The 26,587-nt window shown below is 46.0% G+C and overlaps 1 protein-coding gene across 3 annotated transcripts in view; it reads right to left on the minus strand.

Annotated features, from left to right (window-relative positions):
• Nucleotides 1-26,587, minus strand: part of MLLT6 (MLLT6, PHD finger containing) — a 396,940-nt gene that overhangs the window by 262,693 nt on the left and 107,660 nt on the right. For all 3 annotated transcript variants that reach the window (XM_069237485.1, XM_069237484.1, XM_069237483.1), the window contains exons 6-7: nucleotides 10,992-11,085; nucleotides 8,357-8,464 (exon numbers count right to left, since the gene is read on the minus strand). In XM_069237485.1, coding sequence (XP_069093586.1) covers nucleotides 8,357-8,464; nucleotides 10,992-11,085 — 202 coding nt within the window. The remainder of the gene's footprint in view (nucleotides 1-8,356; nucleotides 8,465-10,991; nucleotides 11,086-26,587) is intronic.

A 26,587-nucleotide genomic window follows, 5' to 3' on the forward strand; every position in this document is an offset into this window, starting at 1 on the left:
TACCATCCTTGCACAAGCAGGTTTTTCTGGTCCCTCGTGGGACAAACCATAACTGCTTCGTGAGATAAAATAAGCAAATTCTGGTACCTGTACAGAAAAGCATATCTGCAGGGAATCAAAGCACTCCTCGTGAACAAATAAGCAAAGACTTCTGCGCAACTGTATTGCAAGTAAGTATACATAATCAGAACGCATACACTTCAGACACTGCAGCAGCTTTTATTTATTAACTAGGTCTAGGTCACACCTTAACTCCCTATAGGTCCAGCTGCTTTAGAATCTCAATTTGAACATCCAAATAACTTATGATGCAATTAATGAAAGACATTTTCTATTGTGATCAAGAAACTACAATAACAAATATTTCTATACCGGAAGATTGGATGTGGCATTTTTTAGTGATCCCTGAGACGTCGCCTTGATTTCCTCTTACATGATTTGATGGACTTCTAACTATGACATAGACTGAGTGCTTCACTCTAATTGTGTTACTAAGCACACCTCGCCCTCGTGGAATAACTCATAAATGTCTCGCTTGCTGGAGTATACAATAACCCTTGTACAGAAACCTGGAACACTCTAAAGACAAATATATCTTTTAAACACTGCCAGTCGCAAAACTACTGACTTCAACTAGAATTAAATGTAGACTTAAACAAGAAGCTGAGCTCACAAATCCTTAATAATTCTTCCAATTAAGAAAAGTGCAGGGAATGGGGTTAGGCATTAACAGAGGAATTTGGAACATTCACTTTAAGGCAGTAGCCTGCCCTGGAATCGGAAAGTGCAGTGTAGAGCCTACAAATGAGTTCATTTTTCTATCTGTGACTCAACGATGAATGAACACAAGCTGTACCTTTTGGCTCTGGACGGATTTAAAATCTCGAATCTACAGCTGTTTATGGCATCCTGGACATTTTAGGGCGACTGTAAACTGTGCAGAATAAACCTGTTAATTTCCACCCTGGAGAAGGTCCTTCAACTGTACTTTCTATTGTCACAAACAAGAGTGGCCAAAAGAGTGCCCTCTTTATGGAATGCAATCTAGTGGTATTTAAAAGTAGTAGCTGACAACGGGAATAGTGAGCGTTATATACTGTTTTCACAATCAATCAGAGGAGCAACGCGACATATGAATTTTTCCTGCTAGACCCTTATAGAGAACAAGCATTTGCAATGGGTCTTGCGTTTGCTCGAGTTAGAGCTATTAGCGTTGTAAATTCCTAACTGGACTTTTATTGCAACATAAATTGAAAATGAAAAGTAAAACAGTTGACATAAGCAAGTCAATTCAAAGTGCCACGGCCGGCATGAGCATGAGAGTTATTGGCTCCCTGCGAGAATGTCCAGAAAGGATCGCGGCTGGGATAAAAGGCAAATCGAAACCGGACGGGGGGCCATCACAAGTCGTAACTTAAGGAGGTGTGATGTAGTGTGATGGCCAACAAAAATGTTCACTTAGTGAAATCGCCTGGGAGGGAACTCAGCACACAAAGGAGGGACATTTCACAAAATGCACCAATAAAAATGAAGCACTTAAGACAAGTCCAAGAATAAATGAATAGCAGTAGGGGGCGTGGTTAAAAGAGAGATTACAACAGGCCAGAGCGCTTGCGTGCTCGACCCTAACAAAAATGTTTGGTTCTCTTTTTGACTACTCTTGCCACCCACCTCGGCGACTAAACAGTCATTTTCCAAGACTTTAGTCTCCTTGTTGAAAACGTTTGTGTATGCCAGACACTTGGCAACCAAAGAACTGCCCAGAACACTTTATGCTCCCTCACTGAAGAGAGAATGGGAACATGTATTCACAATGGGGAAAATACCTCTCATTTTGGGAGAACATTTGTAGGAGGAAGAAGATGGTGAACGAGATTCTCACCACAGTTGTAGGCTACCGGTGACATCATGTAGATTTTTAACACCTCTTCAGGTATCACTACTGTTTCAGGTTCTAGAGGAGGGTTGTCCCACCTATCAGGAAATGGATGAAGATGAAGGCCAGTATGACTCCATGGTAACAAACGGAGGTCACCAGACCACACAAGTGCCTTGAACCCTCCACTAATGATCAAGAAGGCATCAGTGGTTCGAACTGGAGGCGTAGAAAAAAAATATATATATTTATGTATGAATTAATATATAAATCTTGCAAGACAATTACTTATTTTCAAAGAGGGGGGGAAACAGGTAGGAGTATATGCTGTACTGTAGAAGCTAGTGAATTCGGCACCAAAATGCCTGATGGGTCAGACTAAAACAAATTGCTCAATTTTTGAAACAGTCCATAAGGGCTGACAAGCTCAGCCCCTATGTATTCAGTATCACCAGGTCCAAAAGGTCAAAACTGGATGCCTCAGGAAGAAAATCAATTATATGATCGCAGCTCTAATGCTCCAGGAATCATAGCATGTAATAACAGTCAAATGTAGCACAAAATGTCACAACGTTCACAACACTTGTCCCTGGACAAGTAAAAGGAAGTGTCTTTCCTTCTGCTAGCATGGGTAACAGACCACATGGTCAAAACAGCTTTGGATAATGTTAATACAGGTTTCCATCAGCTAGGCAACAGAGTAGTTCTCGTATATGAGGGAAGGCTCAACTGCACAAACTAGATGACGGCTATTGAGAGGTCCTTCCTTGCCAAAGGTTAGTACTAAAGAACCGACTGTCTGCAAACTTCTGTGCACCATAGGACTATCAATAAATTTGAAAATTATCCTATTCAATGCCATCCCAGCAGCTGACATTCCTTGGAGCAGAGTTTATTATATGGGAGGCAGTGATCACTCCTCAGATGACAGGGTTATGACACTAAATGAGTTATAAAACGGACTAACAAACTCCTTTCTATAGCGCGGGTCAAGGTCACGCTTGGTGTTGGCTCACTGCCGGCGCACCTCGTTCGACAGCGGCCTGGGCATGGCCGATATGTACTTGTACTGGCTTGCTTTCCAGCTCATAGTAATCAATGACTAGTTTACGGGGGGGGGGGGGGTGTCTGAGCCGGCCTACCGCTTAGAAGTATTGGTGCAGGGGTTTCCCCAAATCTTGGCCCTGATGTATGGGTCCAAAATTCCAATCTAACTCTCGACAGTGACCAGGGTAGTCTTCCTATCATGGCGGGCATCTCTAAGACATACTGGATTAAATGGTTGCCTCACCCAACAGTCCCCTGTGTGGCACGGAAGTTTGCTTAGTGAAGTGGCGGCACTGAAAGGATTTAAGGGCTGGGACTCAATAGGCATTACTCTGCTTGGGGACGTGTGGGCTGGATCTCATATGCAATCCTTACGTGTTTACAAACACACAATTCTACCAATATTTGCAACTGTCCCACGCTCTCCAGACACACATGACCCACGAAGACCTACTCCCTGAGTTCAGCTCAGTGGAGGGCAAGCTACTGAAGGGCACACTAGGCAAGGGGGGAATGTCCCAAATTTACCGTACTCTGGTGATTAACTACCCAGGGACCCTTGATCACCTCTGGACTCGGTGGGAGGGTGGCTGGGTCCAGTGGAAAATGCGGACTGGCGAGATGCATTGATGGCTTCTGGGTTCTTGCAATCTCCTCCTGGCTGCGCCTGATAAAGACATATTATCTTCACTGTGTGTACCTGGCTTCAACCCTCCAATTTCACGCAGGAATCTTACCCTCTCCTGCATGTCCATGATGTAGGCGGGAACCAGCAGATCTTTTTCATATAGTATGGTCCTGTCTCCACTTTCAAAATGATTGGACAGCCGTAGTGGTGGAGCTGATCGATGTCTTGGGGTGGGAAGTAGTGGTCTCACCCTTACTGATCTTGCTGGGAGTAATGGAGGGCTCAGATAGCTCGAGGGCACAGGGCCTTCCTAGGTGTGGCACTTTCAGTGGCCAAGCGTGACATTGCAGCCAGATGGAACACCTCCCCCTCCCTTCCTCCCCCCAACGCTGTCAGAGAAGAGGAGTGGATTGGTGTGTATCATGTTGAATTTGTTCTTAAAAATCAATACAAATTGGTTTATTAAAAAAAGGACTCCCAAAATTGTCCAGAATTACAAAACCCTACTGGTGACCATTTCACTTTCAATTTACATGAATCTTTTATTTTAATGCAAAGACATAAATATTATTGCAAGGGCAGAGGAGGAAGCCCGTCCTTAAAAGCTGCTTGGTAAATTTAGTAATAGTCAGTGCTTCCTCCCACACTGTAAGTCACCTGAGTGGAGAAAACACGCCATACCACCTTCGAGAATGGCAAAGAAAAAAACAAGAGAAAAAAATATCAGGCCTACATACTTGGACATACTGGTTAAGAGGGTGTGAGCTCTGCTAGACAAAACAAGCACTAAACAAAGTTGACAAGCATCCAAACACATTTCTATAGAGACAACGGGGCCCCTTCTTCACTTAAAAAAGGCAAATAAATGCATGGAAAAATTAGAAGTTTTAAATGTTGTCTTTGCATCAAAGATATCATCAGTTACTTCAACGAGACTAAATGCACCCAAAGGATCACTGAGACGTTTATCTGGACATCCGTCTTGCAAACAAGAACATTTGAGCTTCACGTTCAACAAGAGCATAGGCTAAAGGTGGTATTCAGTGCCTTTTCCAAAAGCAGGACAGTCGCAGCAACTTACCTCAGTAGAATTAAGCTATTCATCTACCCATCCCTAGAAAAATGGGTCCTGAAAGCAAATTTATTCAAAAGGGTCACAGGAGGCTTTTAGGTTATCTCCAACAAGACCAAATCAACATCCAACCCAGTAGAGAGGTTTCGGTTCATGGATGTGGTTCGGACACAAGGATGAACAGACCGATTTACACACTGGAAATGCCTTTCCTTTCAGAAAATCTCATTTTTCTGTCAGCCATATCACATTTCTCCAGGGATTGAGGTACCCTGCATATTAATTGTTCCTCCTGTGTAGCAGCACAAGACATCCACAGGAATACCTTGAAAACCGGTGATACCTCGAAAACCAGTGATCCCAGAAGTCGGGGAACTGGGGAAACAAACTGATCCTAACTAAAAGCCTCTTCACTCTCACCCCTATTGACAAGAGAGGAAAAACATAGGTAAAAGTTCCCTCTCATAAACAGTTTTCCATCTAATCATAACAAACGTGTCCATAACAGGATGGGAAATATGGGTGGGCTGCGTGGTAGTTCAAGCATCATGCTGCACAAAGAGATTGCATACCATACCACAACTTGCTAAAAAAAACTAGGGCAATTAGCATAGACATCGAATCAACTCCATGGCAGAGCACTATAACCTATTTCTAGTGGCAGGGACGACGAGGTTTAGAAGTCTAACCCGGGAAACTCAAACAATCTAGCACTAAACCCTAATATAAAATCAGCAATTAACAACAGACCTCCTGCTAGGTGTGTAAAATGTCAGAGTAGACAAGATAAATATACCTCTATTGAAACACCACAAACAAATCCTCATTCTGAAACTGTTGACCACCCAGCAACAAGATCTTCCAAGGCTTTCGAGTGACACAACTTCCATATTTGAATAAACCTCAGAGATATTACAAGGCTAAAAGGGTAAATTACACATAGGCCCTCTATCCTCATCAGCCCTTCCCATACTTTATTTCATAATAATCAGGTGTCTCACAATAAAAACCCTTCTGAAGGTGATTTGAGATTTTCAGATAGGCCAAACATTGTCTCTTCCATCTTTTTTCCCTGTTATTTTCTTTGAGGTAAAGAGAGGTCTTCAAAGATCAAATCATAAGTATAAACCGCAAAAACCCTAAATTGATTAAAAGAGAGCTCCAAACTATAAGTAGGTATGCGAGCTGCAAGGCCAATTTGTGGACCACAGCCAAACCTTTTGCAGTTTTGTCAATTTGATCACAAGAGGAGCTCAACACTTCGGAACGCCTTACTCAGAAAAATGGTAAAAGGTTATTTTTAAAATGTTTAAATTATTTTCACATCTGCAAGATACAGCCTGTTATTCACATTTCCGATGGAAGTATAGGAAGGCACTTTCATGCAGTTTTGTTTTAACAGTGTTAACCTATGACTTCGAGTCTAAGGAACCTGACAGGGCCAGCGAAGGCGGTTTTTTCTAGGTTTGGGCTACTGAGATCCCACACAACTTCACTTGAGGAGCAGACATAACACAAAAGAACTCTAACAGTGGAGTCTGTAATTCGAGTTCAGTTTCTTGGAGACCTGGCAGAGCTGTATTATGTAGTTAACAAATTACTCATTACTCAAATTGAGTATATGGCCTCCTGCATTGGCATAGAGAACCTGTTCCTATATAGCAGAACAGGGTCAAGAACTCTACCGGAGAGACCGCTGCCAGTTTAAGGTCAATAAAGTCTAAGGCGTCTCTCACAAGAGGGCTGAACAACCTGAACTGGTAAAGGAAAGCATCTTGTTCTGTCTTCTATAACTCACTCCTCGTATCAGCTTGATAACGTGTACCCTACATGTCTGAGCTGCAGTTCTTAAGGTGGCCGTGGACAGATGTGTATGCCTTGAACGTTTGCTGATGATGCTACTGGAAGAGAAGGAGGCATAGCCTCTCACTCATGTCTTTAGGCAGCTATTGTAGACGCCAGGCTCTGTGTGAGGTTGGAGGTACAATCAGCTAACGTCTGGGTCTAACAGATTTAGCCTGAGAACCAGAAAAGTAAACTGGCACACTAGAAACCAAGCAGGCATTAGAGGAAGATTAGATCCTGTGCCATTGGATGCACATTCAACAAGAGCTCATTAAAGAAAACCTCCACATGGCGACTTATTGAATAAAGAAAGGCTTTACCTTCCCTTCTGTTTATGCCAGGCTCTATAGAGAACCCGCTCTTAGTGTTATGTGAGTAGGGAGGTTTCAAACCTAGAGTAAGAGGGGTGCATTAGTAGCCCATCCTGCCTAGACCCAAGTTGTAAGGGCATGGGCCAAATGCAACGAGTGTTAAACTCCGAAAGGAAGAACTGAGGTTTTCGAACCTGATGAACGCACCCACACTTCTTTGAGTTTCCTCACTGCAGCGCTGACCCCTTTTCTATTTAGACCCCCCAAGACTCTCTTGCTTCATTCGGCATCCCCTTGGGTGAAAGGACGGTTAACTGATTTTCAGTAAGTGGCACAGAAATCACCAGCGGAAATAACTATAGACGTTTCAGATGCCAGGCTTTTTATACCTCCGGTCATCCCCTGGAGTTCTGAGGCCTTTGGCCAAGAGGGCTCACGCGGCTCTGTCTGTGCCGGTGCTGGGGACCAAAGGTACTAGGGGCCAGCCTTCTTTGACTGCATTTTCTTAAAATGACAGCACGTACGCCCGGGGAGAGAACCAGAGTCAGAAGAGAGCACCACGGAAAGGAGCCCCGTAAAAGCATATAAGGTCCCTTCTAAAGACGGCCTGGTATCGTTTACACACGGCTTTGAAGTGTCTCTTCTTCAGTTCAATGAACAAGTACTTGGTAGCAAACAGAGGCACAGGTTTGTGCCTCCTGTACTCTGCAGCAGCTCCGTTGTTGCACCAACCGATTGGTTCTGGTGGCAAGTCACAGGGGAGTAACTTGTGGACCAGGGTGAGACCAATAAACAACAGCACCCCTGCACGGGGGCTAACATTTTGCTATTTTACTTTTTTTAAACCCAGAACACTTGAGGAGAAAAAAATGTTTACAGTATCTCCTACTTAATCAGACAGCTCTCGTCAGGGGGGCGATGAAGTCGCAGTGGATGGAGAGTCGATAAAGCGATAGTCCCCCAACACTAAAGACAGAACCTGTCAGTTGTGAAGGAGTCACATTTCTTAAGCCCCCTGGGAGGCAAGGTCTGAGCAGAGGTGGGACCTAGGGTCCCCTTTAATACAAATACAGGTTTTATGCAGTGCCGGAGTGCTGCAGTTCCCGGGTCGGAGGTCAGGTATTCCCTATGTATAGAATACAGGGGATCGATAACAACTGCAAACAAACCTCACACTTGTGCAAGTAATAATGCTGCCCATTGTGGCTGCTTGCCGGACAACTGAAAGTAAAGGCCTCCTTATGCAAGAACTACTCCCTATGATACGTAAGGAACCAGGGGCCTGGTTTAGAGTTTGGCGGACAGGTTATTCCGTCATAAACGTGACGGATATCCCGTCCGCCGTATTACGATTTCCATAGGATGTAACGGAATCGTAACACGACGGACGGGATATCCGCCACATTTGTGACTGAGTAACCTCATCCCCCAATCTGTAAATCAGGCCTCTTGTGTCTGTAAGCAAGGAGTTATTACGCTGATTGTCCAAACAACCATACCACATCTGAGTTAAAATTCTCTGCACCACTGACCGCACAGCGATATAAAGCATCTGAATTTGGAAAACAAAAAATCACCTTCTTCTGGCGATCCTGGTGGATCACAAGCTTCTCCTGTGCAGGGGAAACAGACCGGCTCCTTCGCCCTGGAATATAGGGGCAGCCTCCGGGATGACGGAACGTCTTCTACACAGAAGTGATGGGAAGGAAGAAGGGCAGAGTATCAGAATGACAAGTCCTCGGGGAAAAGAAAGCGTTTCTGGAATCAGGCAGCACAGATGACAGAGTAGTACTCAAGGGACATAAGCTTTATTACCATGGAGCGAGAAGCTCCGCCCCAGCAGCTCCCAATATGAGATGGGGAGTGATTCCAGGCACCAGATAATCATTGCATGGATCTGTCAGGCATTCTGATGGCATACAATAGGCAGTGTTTATATACATTTTTCACAAACAGACAAGGTTCTGGATGTATTGTGCTGATAAAACGTGGGACAAGCAGTAGTTACATGCATTATTCCAATCTCACTGGACGGTAAGCTCTACGTTTGCTAGACACTTTCAGATAGATGTAGGATAGACAGTGGTTGTTGCCATTTTTCCCAATGAAGGTTATATAGGTTTGCGACTGCTCAACACAGACTAGGTATAAGATAGACAATGTTTATCTGTGCGCGTGGACATTATTTCTGTGCCCGTGGACAGTCACGGCTCTTTACTTTTCCAGACACTATTTTCAGATTTAGAATAGGCCTATCACCAGTAAGACTCGGATTCAGCTAAGCACTATGGGCCAGATGTATGAAAGCATTTTGCATTCGCAAACGGTGCGAATGCCCGTTTGCGAATGCAAAATGCCAGTTCAGAATGTATGGAATACATTCTGAACGCAATTTTAAGGAATCACTGAAATAGCGATTCCTTAAAATTGCAACCCTGTTTAGAGAGTCGCAAATTGCGACTCTAAATTAGAAATTGCAAATAAGGATTCCTTATTTGCGATTTCTTAGCACATGTATGAAGCAGTTCCTTAATGCGAATTTGGCATTTAGGAATCGCTAATTACCACCAAGTTGAACTTGGTGGTAACCATGTGCAAAAGTTAAAAATGCATTTAAAATGCATTTTTAAATTGTACATGTAAAGCACACATGCCCTTTTGGCATGTGTGAACCTTACATGTCCCCCCAAAAAGATTTGGGGTGCAGCACAGGGGGCCTTAGCCCCCCAGCACCCTGGGATTTTGCATTTCCAAAATTGCAATTTCTGGTTCAGAAATCGCAATTTTGGAAATGCAAAAAATTTGCAGATATGGGCCAACAGGCTCATAGCTGCGAATGGTGCCGGTATCGCAATTTGCGATTCGGTAATAGCATTTGCGATTTTTAAGAAATCGCTATTACCGAATCGCAAATGTGATACATGGCACTTTGCGAGTCGGAAATAGCGATTTCTTAAAAATCGCTATTTCCGAATCGCAAAGGGCCGTGATGATACATCTGGCCCTATGTGTGTACATGATGATCAGTTTTGGCGCCCGAGACTCCCAAAGTGCTTGCAAGGTGCCCTGTAATGATCTGATTATGTTAGGTTTTGCCTTTGCATAAATTAAATAATATAATATGATAATAAATAATACATTTCAAATAAATACATTTCCAGGAGCTATACTCTGGGGCAGTGAGGTGCTGTATCTGACAAGCAGTCTGCATTGGAATGCACTAGTTTGCAGGTACTGCTTCCTCAGAGACAGACAGGCAGTGTTGCAAGCACCAAGATCTGCGAGGCTGCAGCCAAGGGAGAGGAAGTATCTAGCACTACATCTAGTGGAGACTTGGTACTATCAACAGTTAAGGTCGTTATCGTATAGCCCCTTCATCTCTAAAAGCAAGACTGTGGTTTTTATATTTGCTTTGCGTGGACAATGCCTCAGAGTCTCGTCCCTACTAAGAACCCCTTAGGTGGGGAAATAGAATTTGCTGGAAGAACTTTCAAGCAATCCTCCCCATGCAATGACTAGTTAAGAAGTCAGTTCTTAGCCTTCTCTTCACAGGTTGATTTGAGGTACAGAAGGAGACGCTCTCTGATTGAAGGAGGCCAGAGGTTGCCATTCCAGTTCATTTGTCTCAATGGCACGGTCGAACGAGGCTGAGAAGAGTCTGAGGTGGTTTGTACAACCACTGAACGGGCAGTTTAGTCTTTACTGTTTCTTCTGGGGAAGGACTGAGTCTGAACTGTGTGTGGTTTGTCCACATCTGTAATGGAACAGACGAGCTAAAAAAGCAAAGAGATGATGTGGGGTCAGGTTTGTGCTGCACATTGGGAGCTGAGGTTCTAAATCAGTGTTTCCCTACCTGTGATACAGGGACCCCTGGGGGTCACGAAGCCGCCTCAGGGGGTCTGTGACTGTTTAGAAAATGTAATAATATTTACAGATTAGGCTCCCAGATTTCAGTAATGCATCATTGGGTGGGAGGGGGTCCCCAAATTCCAATAATGATTCATTGGGGGTCTCTGGGTTCCTGACTGATAAAGTGGGGGATCCACAGAAGTTAAAAGGTTGGGAACCACTGTTTTAAATCATTGGTTCCTGTCCAGCTCATTTGCAATGACTCAAAATCATCTTTTGAGGCTTAGGAAATACTAGAGAACATTGTCAAGTTACACCCTTACAAACCATTTGCAATGACTGTGTGAATTAATCTTTGCTCACCATTTTCGTAAAGTGGTACTTGCAGTAGCCAATGTACTTCACATTGTCTGCTTCCATGGCCTCTTCTTCACACAGAAGCCCAGCCGATTGGGCACTGGAGACAAGAAAAAACATGTAGACATTAGAATAAAATGAAGAAAGTTTCTGATGAAATAAGACATATTTTCATTCGGATGGAACTCACAGGCTACTTAGGAAACACAAGACCATTAAATGTTTAGCTAACTTCTTTGTTCCCCTCCCGTGAGCAGCACCTTGTTCAGGAACAACACTTTAATCTTATGTGTTGTATTACATGGACTTTGCACAGTAAGCAGTGAATTGAATCCCTCCATATTACCTTAAACAGGAAGCCCACGTCTAGCGTGCTCAGCTACGATGGAACATTTTCCCTGCACTGATCTCATCTAAGGCAAAGAATATAATCTGAACTTGCAAAAACTACTTTGAACACATAGCACATCATTGAATCTCCCTCGATAAAGAATTACATTGTTTGTCTGTGAATTGCATGGTCTACAATGGTTTGTGAGGAAGTGCTGCACAGTAAGAGCAATGAAAGCAAGGTGACGAGGGATTAAGCCGGGATTTAAAAAAACATGGCTCCGGGGCGATGAGGAAGAGGTCCAAGGTAAAACAAGAGTTGGTGGGGAAACAAAAGAAAAGGGAATGCTTATATTTTCTCCTTGATATGCTCAATGTCCACTTAACAGCGACAGGAGTACTCCTGTGTATGGTTCTGTTCTGCTGCTCACTGAAGGCTAACAGAAGAGAATCTCAGCAAGTCGAAGGAAAAGCAAAACTGATCTTCTTAAGTTAACCAGAACCACTGCACAGCTGGTACGTTTTCATACTGCTATACTTTCAGGCATCTACAGATGATTCAGTACTCTCAAAACACAGTGTTCATAGTTCATGCAACTGCTATCTGTGAGATTCTGCCAACTCTATACTGAAGTTGCTACAGAGATAAGACAAAGATGCATGACATGCCACGTCAATGTGATATGCTGAAAAACAATGTTAGATACAGGATCAGAAGGCAGACTTGACAGTGCTATTGACGTGATCTTTTTGTAATGGGATGGCATTATGAAGTATGCACTATGTGTTCCTGTTCTTCTCATTGCCTAATTACAGGGGAAAGTCCCATAACGGTGTTGGTACATCCAAGATGACCTGCTCATACCCAACCCAGACTCGTGGAGGCACTTTTTCCTCATTACATACTCCATTTGTAAACTATTGGGGTGAATTTGGCAAACCACATATTCTCTCACTTGGTCTTGTGCCGGGGACTACTGCTGAATGAGGTATTTGCTGGCAGCCAATATTGGCACATGCTTATCTACTCTTGGACTTGAAAGAAACTGATCTTCCCCACAGGAATGTGTCTGTTGCTGAAGTCCTTTCAGGGCCTTCACAGTCTGTGTGTCTTTTTAAATGTGTGATAGGTTTGTCTCAATGTCCGGTTGATTATATGACTCAAGATCTGCAGGTGAAGTCAGATATACGCAAACATGAATGGCTATGCACAACCAGTCCAATGCTGAAGTATTTGTCAGTGATATCCGCAGAATGTAGCAAGGTCTTCAGAAGGAAAATGTCACTTACCCAGTGTACATCTGTTCGTGGCATTAGTCGCTGCAGATTCACATGGTGTGCATAGTCCGCCGTCTGGTGTTGGGTCGGAGTGTTACAAGTTGTTTTTCTTCGAAAAAGTATTTTCGAGTCACGAGACCGAGGGACTCCTCCTACTTTGGTTCCATTGCACATGGGCGTCGACTCCATGTTAGATTGTTTTCCCCGCAGAGGGTGAGGTAGGAGTTGTGTATGTTAGTAATAGTGCCCATGCAATGGAATGAATAAGTATGTACAAAATGAAGGTTAAAGTAATATATTTACAAATGTACAAATGTTGAAGATTACTTCCAAACGGCTACAGGCTCCCGGGGAGGCGGGTGGTCGCATGTGAATCTGCAGCGACTAATGCCACGAACAGATGTACACTGGGTAAGTGACATTTTCCGTTCGGTGGCATGTGTAGCTGCAGATACACATGCTGTGCATAGACTAGTAAGCAGTTATCTCCCCAAAAGCGGTGGTTCAGCCTGTAGGAGTGGAAGTAGTTTGAAATAAAGTTCTTAGTACAGCTTGACCTACTGTGGCTTGTTGTGCAGATAACACGTCTACACAGTAGTGCTTAGTAAATGTGTGAGGCGTAGACCATGTTGCTGCCTTACATATTTTGTTCATTGGAATATTTCCTAGAAAGGCCATGGTAGCACCTTTCTTTCTGGTTGAGTGTGCCTTTGGTGTAATAGGCAGCTGTCTCTTTGCTTTAAGATAGCAGGTTTGGATGCACCTAACTATCCATCTAGCTATACCTTGTTTTGATATTGGATTTCCTGTATGAGGTTTTTGAAATGCAATAAATAGTTGTTTTGTTTTCCTAATTAGTTTTGTTCTGTCAATGTAGTACATTAGTGCTCTTTTGATGTCTAATGTATGTAGTGCTCTTTCAGCTATTGAGTCTGGCTGTGGAAAGAACACTGGCAATTCTACTGTTTGATTTAAGTGGAACGGTGAGATGACCTTTGGTAAGAATTTTGGGTTGGTTCTTAGAACTACCTTATTTTTGTGTATTTGAATAAATGGTTCTTGTATAGTAAATGCCTGAATTTCACTTACTCTTCTTAGAGATGTAATGGCAATGAGAAATGCAACTTTCCACGTTAGATATTGCATTTCGCAAGAATGCATGGGTTCGAAAGGTGGACCCATGAGTCTTGTTAAGACAATATTGAGGTTCCATGAAGGAACAGGTGGTGTCCTTGGTGGTATAATTCTTTTTAGGCCTTCCATAAATGCTTTAATGACAGGTATTCTAAATAGGGAAGTTGAATGAGTAATTTGCAGGTATGCAGATATTGCTGCGAGATGTATCTTTATGGAAGAGAAAGCTAGATTTGACTTTTGCAAATGTAGTAAATACCCTACAACATCTTTTGGAGATGCATGCAATGGTTGAACTTGATTATTATGGCAGTAGCAAACAAATCTTTTCCATTTACTTGCATAGCAGTGTCTAGTGGATGGCCTTCTAGCTTGTCTTATGACCTCCATACATTCCTGTGTGAGGTTTAAGTGTCCAAATTCTAGGATTTCAGGAGCCAAATTGCTAGATTCAGCGATGCTGGGTTTGGATGCCTGATTTGTTGCTTGTGTTGTGTTAACAGATCTGGCCTGTTGGGTAGTTTGACATGAGGTACTACTGACAGGTCTAGTAGTGTTGTATACCAAGGTTGTCTTGCCCATGTTGGTGCTATTAGAATGAGTTTGAGTTTGTTTTGACTCAATCTGTTTACTAGATATGGAAGGAGAGGGAGAGGGGGAAAAGCTTATGCAAATATCCCTGACTAATTCATCCATAGAGCATTGCCTTGAGATTGCCGGTGTGGGTACCTGGATGCGAAATTTTGGCATTTTGCGTTTTCTTTTGTTGCAAATAGATCTATTTGAGGTGTTCCCCAAATTTGGAAGTAAGTGTTCAGGATTTGGGTGTGAATCTCCCATTCGTGGACCTGTTGGTGATCCCGAGAGAGACTGTCTGCTAGCTGGTTCTGGATCCCTGGAATAAACTGTGCTATTAGGCGAATGCGGTTGTGAATTGCCCAATGCCATATTTTTTGTGTTAGGAGACACAACTGTGTTGAGTGTGTCCACCCCTGTTTGTTTAAATAATACATTGTTGTCATGTTGTCTGTTTTGACCAGAATGTATTTGTGGGTTATTATGGGTTGGAATGCTTTCAACGCTAGAAATACTGCTAACAATTCGAGGTGATTGATATGAAACTTTCTTTGATGTACGTCCCATTGTCCTTGTATGCTTCGTTGATTGAGGTGTGCCCCCCACCCTGTCATGGAAGCATCTGTTATCATCACGTATTGTGGCACTGGGTCTTGGAAAGGCCGCCCTTTGTTTAAATTTGTACTGTTCCACCATAGAAGCGAGATATATGTTTGGCGGTCTATCAACACCAGATCTAGAAGTTGACCCTGTGCGTGTGACCATTGTGATGCTAGGCACTGTTGTAAAGGCCTCATGTGCAATCTTGAGTTTGGGACAATGGCTATGCATGAGGACATCATGCCTAGGAGTTTTAATACCATCTTTGCATGTACTTTTTGTGTTGGATACATAGCTTGTATCACCTTGTGAAAATTGTGAACCCTTTGTGGACTTGGAGTGGCTATCCCCTTTGTTGTGTTGATTGTCGCTCCTAAGTATTGCTGTGTTTGACACGGCAGAATGTGTGACTTTGCATAGTTGATGGAGAAACCCAGTTTGCAAAGGGTTTGTATAACATAATCTGTGTGGTGTGAACACTTTGTTAGCGAGTTGGTTTTTATTAACCAATCGTCTAGGTACGGGAACACGTGTATTTGCTGCCTTCTGATATGTGCAGCTACTACTGCTAGACATTTCGTAAAGACTCTTGGCGCGGTTGTTATTCCGAATGGCAACACTTTGAATTGGTAGTGTATTCCTTTGAATACGAACCGTAGGTATTTCCTGTGCGAGGGATGTATCGGTATATGGAAATACGCGTCTTTTAGATCTAAGGTTGTCATGTAGTCCTGCTGTTTCAGTAGTGGTATTACGTCTTGAAACGTGACCATGTGAAAGTGTTCTGATTTGATGAAGGTGTTTAATGTTCTGAGATCTAATATCGGTCTCAGAGTTTTGTCCTTTTTTGGTATTAGAAAGTACAGTAAGTAAACTCCTGTGTTCTTTTGTGGACCTGGTACTAATTCTATTGCGTCTTTTTGCAGTAATGCTTGAACTTCTAGTTGTAGAAGGTCTAAATGCTGTTTTGACATATTTTGTGTTTTCGGTGGGACGTTTGGAGGGAGTTGGAGAAATTCTATGCAATAACCATGTTGGATAATTGCTAAGACCCAAGTGTCTGTTGTTATCTCCTCCCAAGATTTGTAGAACTGGCTTAGTCTTCCCCCCGCTGGTGTTGTGTGAAGGGGTTGAGTGACTTGTGAGTCACTGCTTGTTTTGAGGGGTTTTGGGCCCTTGAAATTTTCCCCGGTTTCTTGGGAATTGGCCCCCTCTGTATTGGCCCCGAAAGCCTCCCCTTTGATACTGTCCCTGGTAGGTAGACAGTGTTGTTTGTGAGGTGCTGGCTTGTGTGGCTTGACCTCGAAACCCTCCTCTGAAAGTAGTTTTGCGAAATGTGCCAAATGTGCCTCTGCCCTGCGGGGAATAGAGTGCGCCCATGGCTTTAGCCGTGTCAGTGTCTTTCTTTAATTTTTCTATTGCAGTGTCCACTTCTGGTCCAAACAATTGTTGTTCATTGAACGGCATATTGAGCACTGCCTGTTGTATCTCAGGTTTGAAGCCGGATGTGCGCAGCCATGCGTGCCTCCTTATCGTTACAGCAGTATTTATAGTTCTTGCAGCTGTATCTGCTGAATCCATAGAAGAACGGATTTGGTTGTTGGATATGTTTTGTCCCTCTTCAACCACTTGTTTTGCCCGTTTTTGGAATTCTTTGGGGAGGTGCTCGATGAGATGCTGCATCTCGTCCCAATGGGCTCTGTCATATCGCACTAGGAGTGCCTGCGAGTTGGCGATGCGCCACTGATTTGCAGCTTGTACTGCAACCCTTTTCCCGGCTGCATCAAACTTTCGGCTCTCCTTGTCTGGAGGTGGTGCGTCACCTGATGTGTGCGAGTTGGCTCTTTTACGAGCTGCTCCTACGACAACTGAATCTGGTGTCAGTTGTGATGTAATAAAAGCAGGGTCTGTGGGTGGTGCCTTGTATTTCTTCTCCACCCTTGGGGTTATTGCTCTGCTTTTAACTGGCTCCTTAAAGATTTGTTTAGCGTGCCTTAGCATTCCCGGGAGCATAGGAAGGCTTTGATAATTGCTATGGGTGGAGGACAGGGTGTTAAAAAGGAAGTCATCCTCCATAGGCTCTGAATGTAGCGATACGTTATGAAACTCTGCTGCCCTAGCTACCACCTGAGCATACGCTGTACTGTCCTCAGGTGGTGAGGGCTTAGTGGGGTACGACTCAGGGCTACTGTCCGATACTGGGGCGTCAGAGATCCCATGCGTCCTGGTCATCTTGGCTCATGGTGGTATGAGCTGGTGATTGTGACGGAGTCTGTGCCGGTGATATATGAGTTGCCGGTGGTGGAGTTACCTTCTTTACCACTTTTGCTTGTGGTGTTTTTTCTTGTTGTTGGAAATCCAGTTTCCTTTTTCTTCTGATTGGGGGAAGGGTGCTGATCTTCCCTGTACCACTTTGTATAAAGATCCGCTTTTGCGTGTGATCTACAGCTGTTGTTTGTAATTCCTCCTCAAATCTGTGTTTTTGAAGTTGGGAGGACAGTGATTGTTCCTCTGAGTAGGAACTGGCTTTCGGTTCGGTTGCTGGGCGTTTTGGCACCGAAACCGTGTCTTTTGTTGTTTTCGGCTCCGAAGAGATTTTCCTCTTTTTCGGTGTCGTACCTTCTTGGCGTCGACCATCTTCGGTGCCGCTATCTCTGTGCCGAGCAGCTTCGGTGCCGCTGTCTCGGTGTCGACCCTTTTCTGCTGCACTTTCTCGGTCCCAAGATTGCTGCGTGCCTGTGTCTCGACCTGAGTCGGACGATCTCGGCACCAGCTCGCCCTTTTTCGGTGCCGATGGACGGTCACCTACTTTATGGGTTGAGCCATGGCCTGTTGGCAGTGGCGTCCCCTGGGCTTTGTCTGTTTTTCTGTGTGATGCTTGTTTCGACGTCTTACTCACGGTTTCTTCGACGTCGAATTCTTCGGAATCCGATTCGTGGATGGAGAATGTTTCTTCTTCTCCCTCTTCCTCGAACCGTTGTTGTCCTGTCGGCGTGGACGCCATCTGCAACCTTCTGGCTCTTCGGTCTCGGAACGTTTTTCTCGACCGAAACGCTCGACAGGCCTCACACGTCTCTTCTTTGTGCTCGGGTGACAGGCACAAGTTACAGACCAAATGTTGGTCTGTATAGGGATATTTACTGTGGCATTTAGGACAGAATCGGAACGGGGTCCGTTCCATCAGTCTCGATGTTGCACGCGGTCGGGCCGACCAGGCCCCGACGGGGGATCAAAATTACCCCGAAGGGCTACCGGAGCTCTTCAAGATTCGGTGTCGATTCTAATCTAACCCGATACCGAACTAAACAATACCGACGAATTTTCCGTTGATTCTGACTAACTTTCCGACCCGAAACACGAAGCGAAAAGGAACACGTCCGAACCCGATGGCGGAAAAAAAACAATCTAACATGGAGTCGACGCCCATGCGCAATGGAACCAAAGTAGGAGGAGTCCCTCGGTCTCGTGACTCGAAAAGACTTCTTCGAAGAAAAACAACTTGTAACACTCCGACCCAACACCAGACGGCGGACTATGCACAGCATGTGTATCTGCAGCTACACATGCCACCGAACATATAATTTCAATCAAAGTGCCGGGTTGAATAAAAGCTAATGCATTTAGTATGTTTTTCTGTCAAATGTTGCAAGACTTCCTCAGTCTTCTCCGACTGTTGATTACTATACCTGTTTAAGACGGAAACAGAGTCCACAAAGATTCTGCCACTGTTATCTCCAAAGAGTCTAGCCTCTATCTTGTCTTGCCTAGAGAAAGACCACCCCATAGCTGCATATTTAAGGTTTGTGCTATGACCACAACCACCAACTATGGAGCAGTCTGCAAATTAATAACTTTTTTTTCTGGTTGCCAGTGATTGGTGTTTTGAAAATATCAGCTCCTTGTTGACGGTCACATGATAGCACGGGAAAATACTGGTACTGCTCGTGCTGTAGCCATTACAGCAAAACATGGTATGCAATAGCCTGATCCATTAATATTAATGAATAGGACTCGGTTTTGAGAAGGCAAGCCCACTTAGAAACCCTAATAATTTCTGTCTTTCTCATTCCTATCTGCTCACAGATAATGTTGGATCCTGTGAAGGGTCTGTGAGAGTGGTGTCTGGCACTGTGCGTGCCTAGTGTGGGCCGCGGCGGAGCTCATCCTGTTGAAAGACGAGGGGAGACTGCAAGCGGAGTGACGATCTGTAAACAGAGACTGGAGGCTCTGTGGCTGTGTGCCCTGTCGCCGCCTTGAGCCTCTGGCGTTGGATACCTGCGGGGCCGGATTGGCAGTGGCATTTGAGCTGCAGGCCCCGCGGCTGCGTTTGCTGGCAGGTCAGAGGCCTGTGTTTGGGGCCTGGAGGCAGCGCCCACCCCTGCATGCGGCTGGGGCGGGCCGCAGTCAGACGTGCCCTGGCGTCAAACAGGGGGCATATCCCTTAGCGGAGTGGGGGCGGCCCTCCCCCTAGGGAGGACGACTGGAGGCTCTGCAGCTGAGTGTCTTGGGCAGCGCTGGAGCCTCTGGCGTTGGATGCCTGTGGGGCTTAATTGGCAGCGACGGTCAGGCCGTGGGCCGGCAGGTGAGTGAGCCGTGAACTGGGGGCTGGGTGTGCGGGCCCTAAAGTGGTGTGTTCTACCTACGCGGCGGTGGACAGTGGGCCTAGGCCTATTGCACTGTGTGCCGTCTTCCCCCGTCTTCCTGGAGTGGGAGCAGCCTTTCGGGTGGGGGTTGGAGGGGAGCGGGAAGCGAGATTGCTACAGTTCCTGGAGAACCCCTACTTACATGGTGGCTATCTGAGGGGGCGAGGTGGGCGACGGATGAGTGCCCCCCCTCTTTTTTTCTTCTCCTGGCCTCTGGTTGGTGCCCTTTGCTGACGAAGCAGGCCAGCAACATCTGAGGGTTTGTGGACAGGGGGTGGTGCTGTGTGCAGATACGTGCCTTTGGGTGTGTGGGGGGATGGACCGATTTGCGCTGCTGGCCGTGGCAGGGCAGTGATTAGCGCACGAGTGGGCAGTTCAACAGCATTTTTTTTGACGACACGCCTCCCTCTTTCAGGGGCGAGCTCTTGAGAAGATGGGGAAGGCGGACCAGAAGCAACCAAAGTTCACATTTGAGGGAAAAAAGAAATGCAATCAAGCTAGCAGGTCAGCGGGCGATCTGCTGTAAGAGGCGGACACTCTATCGACCTCAGTGAAGGCTATGTTCTTGGATCTTAAGCACAGTTTAGCCAGCATTGACACCAAGTTAAATCACTTGACCAAACAAATGGATCGTTTAAAGGAACGGGTGGATGGCCATGATACTCGCGTTGAGCAGGTGGAATCTCGTACCTCTGATCTGGAGGACGGTCGACGTGGAGATGGGGAGAAGCTACTGCAAATGGAATGCGTGTTAGAGGTAATCTGGAACAAGAATGAGGACCTTGAAGCCTGCTCCCGCTGCAATAATACCCGTATTTTGGGTCTCCCGGAATCGACAGCATGGAGAACTATGTGGAGACTATGTTATCTGCGCTCTTCCCTGGCGCGCTCTCCCAGGTGCTGGCGGTGGAGCAGGCCCACAGGTTGCTTGGGCCAAGGGCACCGTCTGGTACGCCGGCGTGCCCAGTCATCATGCGCTTATTGAACTATAGGGCTAGAGACACAATACTTAGGCTAGCTAGAGAGCGCCGTCCTGTGATTTATAACAATAATGAGCTTAATATCTTCCCGGACTACACCCCTGGGGTGCCGGCGGCTCACAGGGCGTTCCTCCCGGCCAAAAGCACTTTGACGGATGCCAAATATTCCCTCATTTATCCGGCCAAATTGCGAGTACAGCACAAGGGCAAGTTACACGTTTTCACTGACCCGAAACTGACAATCAAATATGCCAAAACTGTCCCTAAAAAGGCAATTCCGGACTGCTCACAGGCTGCTGGCGGAGGCGGCAACACTCTTAGTGATAACAATTGAAAGTAATTCGTTGTTGGATGAGGCCTGTGGTCCTGAACTGCGATTTGGGGCCTGTCGGGTTTTGAATGAGGCTCAGTTTTCAGTGCAGCTTGTCTCGAAGTATAACTGGTGCCGTGAGAGCTCCTGCCCACCCATCCTAATCAGGGTGGTTAACAGATGGCCACACCCACGCCCCACTGGATGAGTCCAATCAAGTTGTTTGTTTATATGTTGTGGGACATGTGTCTGGGTGGGTTTGCAGGGCTGGCTCAATTGGGGGGGTCAGCGTGGGTGGGGGGTGATTGTTGTCTTGTTTATTATTGCATTCTATGGTTTCTCTTTACCTTTGTATCTCTGTATTTTCTTGTCCTCAACTCTGTTTTGCATTGTGACTAGGTGTGAAATGGCCGTGGTGCAGCAGAGGCATTTGCTATGATTGCTCCTAGGGGGGTGACATATGTGAATTGTATGAACTGGAATGTTCAGGAGCTGAATGATGGGCAAAAGATGCAATTGATCTCTGCATACATGCAGCGCCATGCGGTAGATGTTTGTATGCTTCAAGAGATTCACCTGACAGATGCCACGAAACACAGGCTAAGAGCTGGCTGGATTGGGAAGCATATTCAAGCTATGCACGAGGGGGTGCCATTTTGATTAGAAAGGGACTGCAATGGCGTACTGAGAAAGTCATTCTAGACCCGCAAGGTCGTTATGTCCTTCTGCATAGTAAACTGCATGACAGACCGTTTCATCTGGTGTCTGTATACAGTCCCAATGTGGATGACCCGCAGTTCTTTGAGGAGGTGTGGCGCTTGATGTGCTCTTTGGGGCCAGGGTCGATATTGTGGGGTGGCGACTTCAATGTGGTTCTGGATGCAGTGGCGGATCGCGAGAGTCGGGCGCAACCTCAGCACATGGCGGCCGCATGGGGTGCTCCATCCATTCATGATGTAGGGTGATGTGGTGGATTTATGGAGGGTAAAACATAGCGCTGAAGGAGAAGGAACATGCGTTAACACAGTCCATAACAGCTGGTTGCAAATTGATAGATGGCTTGGTACCAGAGACATGGAGCTCTGTCCGGAGACTATTGAACACATGCCTCAAACCCTGTCGGACCATTCTCTGGTTTTGCCAAAGCTGGGAATTCCCTGGGGTGCGCTTTGTGATTTCTTGTGAAGACTGCTGCGTAATGCATTAAAAGATTCAGTCTTTGGAGAGGAGGTGCGAATGGCTATAAAAGGAGTACTCTGCGGTTAATAAGGGCTCGGTTTCGTCGGCTGGCACCTTGTGGTAGGCATTCAAGGTGGTGATCCGGGGGATTTGTTTAGTTAAACAGCCTGGCGTGCTCAGGGCGATACGCTAGGACCTGGCAGATCTGGAGGCCCAGCTGATTGCGCTGGCGCCAACTTGTCTAATGCCCTCCTGGCGTAGTTCTGGGAGATGCTGTCTGAGTATGAGGAGGTAGCGCTTTGTGAGCTCTGCTTTCTGGGTAGACAGGCTAAAGCGAGACGGTATGGAGAGGGCGAGCGGACTGGTAGAACGCTGGTGGAAATGCTGTGTCGGCTGTTGGCTGGAAATTATATTGTGGAACTATTGGACTCCGCTGGCATCCGTCGGGCAGGTGCGGACAAGGTCAGGCAGGACTCACCGTTCTCTGTTGAGGATATAGTACAGGTCATCCGCAGCATGCCCGGGGATAAAGCTCCCAGCCTAGACAGGCTCATGGCGGCGGTTTATAAGGAATATGCAAACTTGTTGGCCCCGCATTTATTAGTTGTGTACGCTGAGGCGCTTGAGTGGGGCACCCTGCCGGCGTCGTTGCAAGAGGCCCTCATAGGTACTATACTGAAGCCAGGTAAGGACCCGTGTTCTTGCGACTCGTATAGGCCACTGTCGCTTATAAACCTGAGTAACAAGATATTAGCGAAGCTTCTGGCGATGTGCCGGGTCGCTCGACCTTGTATAATCTCCATATCTTCTTTGCAATAGCTCACTCCCGAGGACTGAGTTGCTGCTGTTTTTTTGGACACCACTAAGGTATTCGACTCTCTAGAATGGTCATATTTGTTTGGCCTGATGGTGCGGGTGGGTTTGAGTCCAGATTCATTCAATTAATTTGTCTATTATACTCAGCTCCAGTGGCGCAGTTGAGAATTAATGGAATGATGACAGATCCTTTCCCTGTGTCTAGGGGTACCTCTTGCCCCTGCTCTTGCGGTGGCGATGGAGCCGCTGGCTGCGCATTTGCGACAGCATCATAATCATAGAGGTCTGGCGTTTAGACAACACCCAATCTTGGTTTCTATGTACGCTGATGATGTTGCTCTATATGTACGGGACCCACAGGTCTACCTCTACATACTTCTAGATGAGATTGCACGTTTCGGTCGGATTTCTGGGATCACTATCAACTGGTCTAAGTCCGTGGTCTTGCATTTGTCTGCCATCACTGTGCAGTATCGATCGAGATATCCTCTGAGCTGGGCTAACGGTCTCGTCCTCTATTTGGGTGTGCAGGGACCTAGATGAATTATGGTCACCCCATTACGGTAGGGCAACTGGGTGTCTGGAAGACAAGGTTGGGGCATGGCGCTCCTTACCGCTTTCGCTGACTGGCCGTGTAGCCATTGCGAAGATGGTAGTCCTGCCCAAATTTCTCTATCTGTTTACCAACATCCTTCTCGTGCTCTCTTCCAGCTTCCAGAGAAGACTTAGGTCTTTACTCATAGCCTTGGTTTGGGCCGGTAAGCAGCCCAGGATATCATGGGAGATGCTCACGATGCCGTTCGAGCTGGGCGGATAGGCTGCTCCGGATTTGGAACTCTATTATAATTGCGCACAGGCCCATTATGAGCATTTCTGGACACACCCCATAAAATATTTACCGCACTTGGCTCCAGAACAAGACTCGATTTGGCCCGCCCGACTGTCTGGAGTGTTATATGACAAGCCTCGCTCTGTGTTGCGGGGCATGGATACAGTGGCGTGCAGGTGCTTCTGCGGCAGGCTGGAGCCGGGGTGCCGTTTGCGCCCTCGGCGCCGATAAGAGACGATGTGCACCCGCGTGTATTAGGAGGTGGCTGGCTGGACGGGCAATAAATGAAAATTATAGCTGATGATTCTGGGTCCCTGATACCCTGAAAACTCATTTATTTCTTCCGAGGCTGCGCATTGCGCGCTGTATGATGCCATGCACTTTCGGCTCACTTACCTTCAGATCAGGGAATTCCTGCGATCCACATACCCTGATTTCCCTGCGGCTCTTCCAGCGAGTCACATCTTGGAGTTACTGTATAGGTCCTCATCTTCCCGCGGCCTTATTATCAGCTTGTATGTGTGTATGGAGGCGACTGCACCCGTGGCATCACCTAGGGCAAGAGAGCAGTGGGAGCTGGATGTCGGGGAGACCCTGACGGATGATGACGGATGATGTATGGAGACTTTGCTGTTACAGGTTACGCTTATTGCATTTTAAATTTCTGCACTGCCTGTATTTCATGCCATGATGCCTCAAGAGGATGGGCGTTCAGTATGATGACCGATGCGATAGGTGTGCGGTATCGGGGTGGATTTCCTGCACCTGGCATGAGGCTGTGGGGTGCTGGGAGGATTCTGGATGGATGTGCTGAGTGCGCTGGAGGATATGGTCAGGCTTAAATTACCAAGATCCCCTAAACTTGCTCTTGTGGGTTATATTAGGGATATTCCGCCTGAGAACAGGAGATTAGTGGGGTTAATTTTGGAGCTGGCGAAGCGCAGAGTAGTGATGTGCTGGGGTAGTAGGCAGGCGGCTCGTTGCCAGGATTGGCTGCGGGATGCTGCGTACTGCCAGGAGCAATTAGCGACTTATTGGGAGTTGGGGTAGTAGGCAGGAGGCTCGTTGCCAGGATTGGCTGCGGGATGCTGCGTACTGCCAGGAGCAATTAGCGACTTATTGGGAGTTGATGCCGCCCAGCTGTCGAACCAAGGAATGTGTGGTCCCCTCTGCGGACCTTCCTTGAACGTGGGTAGCAGAATGTGTGAAGGCAGCTCGTGTTTAGCGCTGCCCTTTTCGGCGCTGCCCTTTTCGGTGCCTCCCTCTTCCCCCTCCCTCCCTTTGTTACAATGAGAATACGCTCGGCTTGCTCGGATTGGCTGTGACAGATGCGAGGCCTTCTTTCTTTCTTGTTCTCTTTTTTCTCTCCTCTCTGGCTATCCTTTCTCATCCCTTTGTTTCCCGATGCTGATGGGACATGAAAAATTGGGCTAGTTGCCTCTTGTCTGCCTACACTTTGTTTGCATTGGCAAGGTATTGTTGGCAACATCGCTGATGGGTACGATGTGACTGTTCATCAGGTTCTAATGCTTGATGTGATTTTTAAACCTTGCTCTTTGGCGATTCTACCGGAAGCATCGGAGTTGTTTCTTGTTCTGTGTCATACTACTTTGAAAACGCAATAAATAATATATACAAAAAAAATAAAGGGCATTACAGTAGTATAATCTAGAGATTATGAGGGTCAGCACCAGTGTCACCCTGAGGCCAGGAGGAATAAATGGCAGAACTTTTTTAGGAATTCTAATTCTCCAAAGACAGGTATTGAAAATTTTATTTATCTGCACATTAAAAGTCAGATCTAAATCGCAGATGACCCCGAGGTTCCTGGCTTCAGAAACAGGATTGGGAAGGGTCCCACAGATCTCAGCCCACCAGCTATGATTCCAAATGGAGGTGTTTGCCCCAAAGATGATGACCTCCGTTTTATTCCCGTTCATCTTCAACCAATTATGGTTCATCCAATTGCTGATTTCTTTCATGCAGGATTGAAATCTGTCTGCCGTAATCTGTATATTGTCATGAATATTGACAATAATTTGGGTGTCATAAGCATATGAAGACACCTGCAAGTTAAACGATCAGATGATTTTAGCCAGAGGAGTCATGTACAAATGAAAGAGGGTGGGGCTAAGTGACCATCCCTGAGGGACTCCACAGAGAAGCTGAAAGGGGGTTGAGCTGTAGTCACCACACCTAACTGTCATTGGCCTGTTTTGGAGAAAAGACTCCAGGATGCTCCTAGCCAGAATCCTTAGTCCTGCCTGATGTTGGCTGTGTAGAACAATTTGGAGCGAGATAGTATTGAATGCCGCCGACAGGTCCAATAGTATCAGGATGGCACTGCCTCCCTGGTCAACCTGTCTCCTCACGGAATTAGTGGTGGTGATCAGAGCGGATTCCGTGCTGTGGTTTTTCCAGAACCAATGCTGACAGACACCCGAACAGTCGTGATTAAGCAAGAAGATGGCCAGGTCTTGGTTGATATGTTTTTCCAGAAGTTTTGCAAGTGTAGGCAGAAGGGCAATGGGGCATAGGTTTTTAAGATCTGGTTTTCCTCCAGTTTTTTTCTTAATGGGCATAATTATTGATCCCTTTCAAGTGGGAGGAAACACCCCTGAGTCCAGAACTTCTACAAAAATGGTCTCCAGCAGCACAGCGATAGAGTTGTTTACTAATTGAAGTACTGTTGGCGGACAGGGGTCTTTGGGGGACCCTGAGTGAATTCTAGTTAGAAGGAGTGCTGTCCACAACATAATGCGGATCATCTTGGACTTGGGAAAATGCATGCAGTTGACCTTTAGAACAGAATGTGTTGTTGCACTGACATTTTGACTTGCATTTTAGAGAATAGGCTAATAGCCCTAGCTTCCTCGAAAGTTGTCTTTTTCAGAACATTATCTTTTTTTGTGTGTTGAAAGGTTTGC

This window comes from Pleurodeles waltl, chromosome 6 (genome assembly GCF_031143425.1).
Source record: "Pleurodeles waltl isolate 20211129_DDA chromosome 6, aPleWal1.hap1.20221129, whole genome shotgun sequence".
NCBI lineage: Eukaryota > Metazoa > Chordata > Amphibia > Caudata > Salamandridae > Pleurodeles > Pleurodeles waltl.